Genomic DNA, 6,085 nt, shown 5'->3' with positions numbered 1-6,085 from the left:
CACTGTAATGTGTTTGCAAAGCCAAAGTTAGTCCCTGTATATTGGTCAATAATGGCCTCCATTTTGTTTGATGAATATTTGTTCCAGGTTTGTCGGTTTTGAGCTTCGCTGTGTTTTCTCTCCATCAGGCTGAGGAAGGTCTGGCAGCGAAGGAAGTGCTCAGTGAAGAGCGGCGTCCTCACTATTTCTCACGCTACAGTAAGCATTACGTCTCCCATCATGCACTGCACCGCTCAGCATCAGTACACAGCAGCAAGATTCAATTTTAGCAGGTTCATGAAACTTTGAAGCAAAATAAAAATACCTCAGATTCATTTTCTCTTTAAGAAATATTAAATATTCAACGCTTGACATGCAACAGACCAGTCAGTCATCTGGATACTGGAATGAAGTTGAACATACGAATCATCTGCATAATGCAGGAAACAGTTGTTCACGAACTATGCATCAAAACAACATGTGGACTGAAAGCAGTGGAGGACCCAGGACGGAGCCCTGTGGAACTCCAGAGAAACTTCCACTGAAACGTGAGACTTGCTGAAGTCCAACTAAAATGTATTTTTGCTAAGAAACCAGCACATACTGTAATGGAAATGGTAAATGGACCGCATTAGCGCTTACCGACCACTCGAAGCGCTTTACAACACGTTGACTGACGGCAGAGGCCGCCATGCATCAGCAGCGGTTAGGGAACCTGACGCCTCCTAGACGACCGCTGCACCTGTAAAATTGTTATGTATGTTACCTCAGGAATGCTCTGCAGTGACAGCGCCCCCTTTAGTGAGTAAGGAAGGTTCTGACTCGCTTTCTGTACTGTAATTTGATTTTACCGCTTCAGTTTCAACAGACTGCTGCACAGGTTTGGACCAGGTGGGGCGGCGCTACCTGTTGCTTTGCTCCTCCCTCTGTACGTTGCTGCATACGTGACTCTGTATCTTACTGAGTGAAAAAACATACACAATCACTGCATTATAACTTATATTTCCTGACGCAGCGCTGACATTTTAAGGCCATTGAAATAATAGATAATGTAAGCGATCGCCTTCATGTTGCCTACTTAAACTACTTTAAAATTTCAGACCGAAGCTTCGAGTCCGTTACTGACGTTAAAGGAAAAGTCTCAGTAATAATAAAAGACTCACTGAGAGGATGAATCAGAGCTGAACGCAGGAAACAGCTGAGTGGTTTCAATGGCGTCTGATTTCAGCTCAGTCTGTTAGTGCTGAGTCACATGATTAAATATTCAGCAGCTGTTCTGGTGTCAGATAACAGGAAATGATTTCTGATGTTTCATGTTTCATTAGATACAAAAGCTGCTTAAATCATCCAAACTATTGATCAGTTTTTGTATTGATTTCAGTGGTTTAACTTCCTTCGTGCGTTGGTCTGTTCAGTACATCAGTCCGCCCGTCCTGAAGAGGGATCCCTCCTCTTCCTGAGCTTTCTTCCATTTTCTTCCCCATTAAAGGGTTTTTGGGGAGTTTTTCTTGGTCTGAATCTGAGGATAGAGGCTGTCGTCTGCTGCACAGAAAACATCCTGAGGCACATTCGTTGTTTTGGGATATATAAATAAAGTTGTATGAAAATGAACCTGAAGAGAGAGAATCCATCAGTTTTTATTTTTATTTATATTATTATTATTATTGTGTGGGGACAGCAGAGACTGTCCTTGGTGCGTTCAAGGACAATCTGATATCAGAGATTTGAGAGTTGGCTGCTGAGTGTGAATTACTGCAGTTTGTCGTTAATGTGCTAAAACATGAAAGATAAGCGGTGTGGTGAATCTGTGTGTGTGTCAGTCCAACAGGCAGCCTGTCAGACTGAACCTGCTCACCTGTCAGGTGAAACCCAGTGCAGAGGATAAGAAATGCTTCGACCTCATCTCCCGTAAGTCTCTGACTCATTCTGGCTTTTTAACCCTGAAACCAAAGTCTGATGGTCGCACATCGACTGCGACTCAGATCTGTGTTCGGGACATTTCACCGTCAGCGCTCCCTGGTGGACAAACCCTGTAATGGAGACGCTGTTTCTGAAAGGGTGCTGGCCTGTTTACTTCTTCTTCTTCATCTGGTGTTTGTCCTGCAGATAATCGGACGTACCACTTCCAGGCGGAAGACGAGCCGGAGTTTGTCAGGTGAGACTCAGACAGGTCAGACCTCCATCCACCTGTGAAACCTGAGACTCTGCTGATGAAATGTGTTCAGATTTATACACGAGCGTCATTTCCTTTTAACTGACACCAGTGTGTGTGTGTGTGTGTGTGTGTGTGTGTGTGTGTGTGTGTTACAGCTGGGTGTCTGTGCTGACCAACAGTAAGGAGGAGGCCCTGAACGTGGCGTTTCAGGGCGGAGGTCAGAGTTCAGGTGTGGAGGAGGAGGAGGAGCTCACCAAGAGCATCATCGACGAGGTGCTGCGGTCGCCAGGCAACGACACCTGCTGCGACTGTGGAGCTGCAGGTCAGTGTGTGTGTGTGTGTGTGTGTGTGTGTGTGTGTGTGTTGGAAACGCCCTCTGCTGGTGCATTTAAGGACGCTCCGACATCTGAGGTGTGAGATCCGGCTGCTGAACAGAAGCTGGTTCGTTGTTTGACTTTCAGAAAGATGGTGGTGATGATGTCAGTAAAATGTGTGTGCGTTTAGATCCTCGCTGGATCTCCACAAACCTGGGCGTTCTGACCTGCATCGAGTGTTCAGGGATCCACAGGGAGATGGGAGTCCACGTGTCCAGAATCCAGAGTCTGGAACTGGACAAACTGGGAACCTCGGAGCTGCTGGTAACCTCACCTGTCTGTCTTTTCACTTTCCTGTCTGCTTTTCATTTCTCTTTGTTAACATGTTCTCTGCTTCCTTCCTGTCAGCTTGCTAGGAATGTTGGGAACTGTAGTTTCAATGAGATCATGGAGGCCAGCCTACCGTCTCCATCCCTGAAGCCGACGGCCTCCAGCGACATGTGAGTGTATCTCTGTATATATTCAGTAAGTAATATGTCGTAATTAGCCCGTAAGATGTCTAATGTGTTACCTGGACACCTGCTGCTGTCTTCAGGACAGCGAGGAAGGAGTTCATCAATGCCAAGTACATCGACCGCAAGTTCGTCAGGCGTACCGCGTCCACGTCGACCAGCAGGTCGGATGACGTGTACGAAGTGGTGCGATCCAGAGATGTGCTGTCAATCATCCAGCTGTACGCTGAGGGGGTGGAGCTACTGCAGCCCCTCCCCGAACCAGGCAAGGTTAGTTGGATGCTAGACCTGTCAATCATTACATCCACCTGGACGTTAGGCCTGTCACTCAAGGAGGAGGTTCCTGTTTGTTTGTCCGTCCAGAGGGTTTTAATGTGGTCCAGAAGCCCTAGAAGAGGTTTCATAGGTCTGCAAGGAGTAGTTTTAAGAGCACCAGGAGAAACTCCAGGGCCACTTGAGGAGGTTCCCGCAGCCTTTAACGGCTTCTGATGAGTCCTGAGGAGGTTGCAGGATCCTTGATGGGATTGTAAGTGCCTTTTCTGGTGCACCTGATTTACCTGCTACATACATTTAAACATGTTCCAGGCTTCACTGAGGAGTTCCCAGGAGTCTTCTCTAGAAAATTTAAAGGGGTTTCATATTTTCTTTGAGGGATCCCAAGGATTTTTAACACATTTCAGGAGGCTTTGAGGTAGTTCCAGAGATCTCAGGTCCTTAGGAAGGTCTGGACCGAGGGGAAATACAGAGCCTACTCGAGGAGGTTCCACCAATCCTGATGCCTTCTGGGAGACTTGATGAGGTTGCAAGTGTGTGTACTGGTGTACCTGAGCTCCTTCAGGACATGCTAAATCATTTTAAAGGTTTTCAGGTGTAACTCAGTAGTTCCCAGGAGTCTTCGAGGGCATCCAGGGAATTTAAACATTTAATGTTTTCTTTCAGGGCTCTTGAGGTACTTCCAGAGATGCAGTTTCCCAGGTCCTTTGGGGGGTTTGGTCCTCGGGGAAATTCAGGGACTGAGGCTGTTCTAGCTAGTGTACCGGAGCTCCTGGAGGACATGTTACATACATTTAAAAGGTTTCCAGGCATCACTTAAGAGTTTCCAGAAATCTTTGAGGGCATTTTAGAGGAATTCAATGTGTCCTTTCATAGGTCCTGGGATTTTTTTGAAGACTTGAAGGAGGCGCTGGGGTAGTTCCAGAGTTGTTTGAAGCAGGTTCCCAAGTCCTGACAGGAGGGATTAGTCCATTGGGGTTTTTAGGGGGGTCTGGTGCTACTGAGGGATGATCTACAAGTCTTTAGGAGGTCTTAGTGGTACTAGAGGAAGTGCCTGCTTTCACTGGTTTCTGAAGGATTGGGAAGGTCTTTGAGGGGGTTTCAAGGGTCTTAGTGTGGATCATGCAGCCTCGGTGGAGGTCTGAGTTCTCTGAGAGGTTTGTTATATTGACATGTTCAGTTACTTGTTTTAACATCATGTTTGATGTTTTTTGTACAGGAAGCAGGAGAGACGGCGTTACATTACTGTGTTCGGACAGCTGATCACACCTCTCTCCACCTGGTCGACTTCCTGGTCCAGAACAGGTACGAAACTGTGTGCGATGTGTTTGGACGTACTGTATTAGCCAGTGTTGGGAGTAACAAGTTACAGTAATAAATTACTTTTAGCAGTAACAAAGTGACGTAACACGTTATTAATAGGTTGTATTATTACATTTACTATGTCAGGTAACACATTACCAAAGGTGCCGAATTCACTTGCGAAGTTGTGCCAGAAAGTGTGTGACGCAGCAGCAACATACAGCCGGTGTCAGGAACCGGTGCCACCTCACTAATGGTTAAAACTGTAAACCAGAACAACAATGACAACATAAAGCTGAACAGACTCCTTACAGACACGAACACAAAGCAACATTTTCATTTTGGAACATAAAACAAACTTAAACTGCTCAGTCCAGCACTGCTTTTATTTTATTTAAAGGATCCCCATTAAATGCATGATGGGAAATGTGGGCGGTCGCTACGATATTTTAACCTACGTCAGAAACCGGAGCAGAGCGCCGCCCTCTCTGCCTCCCTGCAGACACTGAGGCCTGTCACAATGCCTAGTCGCACTTCTGTGGTTATTTTGGTGAAAGCAACGCAAAAGACAATAATATTGTAAAGTAACTCATTACGTTCTAATGTAACGATTATGAAATATATTCCTTTTTGAAAGTAACTTGTCCAACACTGGTATTAGCAGTGCATTGATGTGCTGTGTGTCTGTCTGCAGTGGTAACCTGGACGGACAGACGGACAGAGGAAACACAGCTCTGCATTACTGCTGTCTGTACAACAAACCACAGTGTGTGAAGCTGCTGCTGAGAGGAAAACCTGACATCCACATCAGTAAGAACATCACTCCATACAGTATGTATGTAAATCAGAGGGATATCAGAAAGGTCCAGGACGTGTTTAGCCTAGCTTAGCACAAAGACTGGAAGCAGGGGGAAACTGCTAGCCTAGCTCCATCATTGTGTAATTACAAGCTGCCTGTGTCCTGTGTCTTCTCAGCCAATCAGAGCGGAGAGACAGCGCTGGACATTACCCGCAGACTGAAGAACTCCCAGTGCGAAGAACCGGTAGGAACCAATCAACATGTCAGCATCTGGTTTTACTATGGCCACCAAGAATTCTCGATTCTGATTGGCTGGCAACTTTTAGTAAGCAGACTCCTATGACACAGGCGAACGCAGTTATGTAACGCGGAGGCAAACCGACCTCTGTTTCGTGTTGATCATCCATTCCCACGTGTTGGGTATCGGTGGCTCGACCAGTAGTACTCCCTGTAAATTCTTACAGTAAAGATGCATTTTAACAGAAACCTCAGTGTTCCTGATCTCAGACCCAGAACAAAACCCCGTTCAAGGTAAGAACGTTAACAACTAACTCTGCGTCTCCCAGTTGGTGGAGGCGGTTTGTGGCAGGTTTAACCCTCACGTTCACGTCGAATACGACTGGAACCTCAGACTGGACGAACTGGATGAGAGCGATGACGAACTGGACGACAAGGTAACTCTGAGCTAACCACGGGACGGTGGATCAGCTGGTCTTTGTCTGTCGATGACCTCGTTGCTTCTCTCTCTCTA

The 6,085-nt window shown here is 46.4% G+C and overlaps 1 protein-coding gene across 4 annotated transcripts in view; it reads left to right on the top strand.

The window, feature by feature from the left end:
- asap1a (ArfGAP with SH3 domain, ankyrin repeat and PH domain 1a) overlaps window positions 1-6,085 on the top strand; it is a 32,706-nt gene that overhangs the window by 19,512 nt on the left and 7,109 nt on the right. For all 4 annotated transcript variants that reach the window (XM_044219556.1, XM_044219559.1, XM_044219557.1 and 1 more), the window contains 11 exons: window positions 129-198; window positions 1,800-1,887; window positions 2,086-2,134; window positions 2,290-2,456; window positions 2,639-2,772; window positions 2,857-2,948; window positions 3,044-3,230; window positions 4,453-4,538; window positions 5,230-5,345; window positions 5,511-5,578; window positions 5,901-6,008. In XM_044219556.1, coding sequence (XP_044075491.1) covers window positions 129-198; window positions 1,800-1,887; window positions 2,086-2,134; window positions 2,290-2,456; window positions 2,639-2,772; window positions 2,857-2,948; window positions 3,044-3,230; window positions 4,453-4,538; window positions 5,230-5,345; window positions 5,511-5,578; window positions 5,901-6,008 — 1,165 coding nt within the window. The remainder of the gene's footprint in view (window positions 1-128; window positions 199-1,799; window positions 1,888-2,085; window positions 2,135-2,289; window positions 2,457-2,638; window positions 2,773-2,856; window positions 2,949-3,043; window positions 3,231-4,452; window positions 4,539-5,229; window positions 5,346-5,510; window positions 5,579-5,900; window positions 6,009-6,085) is intronic.

The sequence above is a fragment of the Siniperca chuatsi genome, linkage group LG13 (assembly GCF_020085105.1).
Source record: "Siniperca chuatsi isolate FFG_IHB_CAS linkage group LG13, ASM2008510v1, whole genome shotgun sequence".
NCBI classification, from domain to species: Eukaryota; Metazoa; Chordata; class Actinopteri; order Centrarchiformes; family Sinipercidae; genus Siniperca; species Siniperca chuatsi.
Note: the sequence above shows the minus strand (reverse complement) of the source record. Positions and strands in the feature narration are given on the sequence as shown.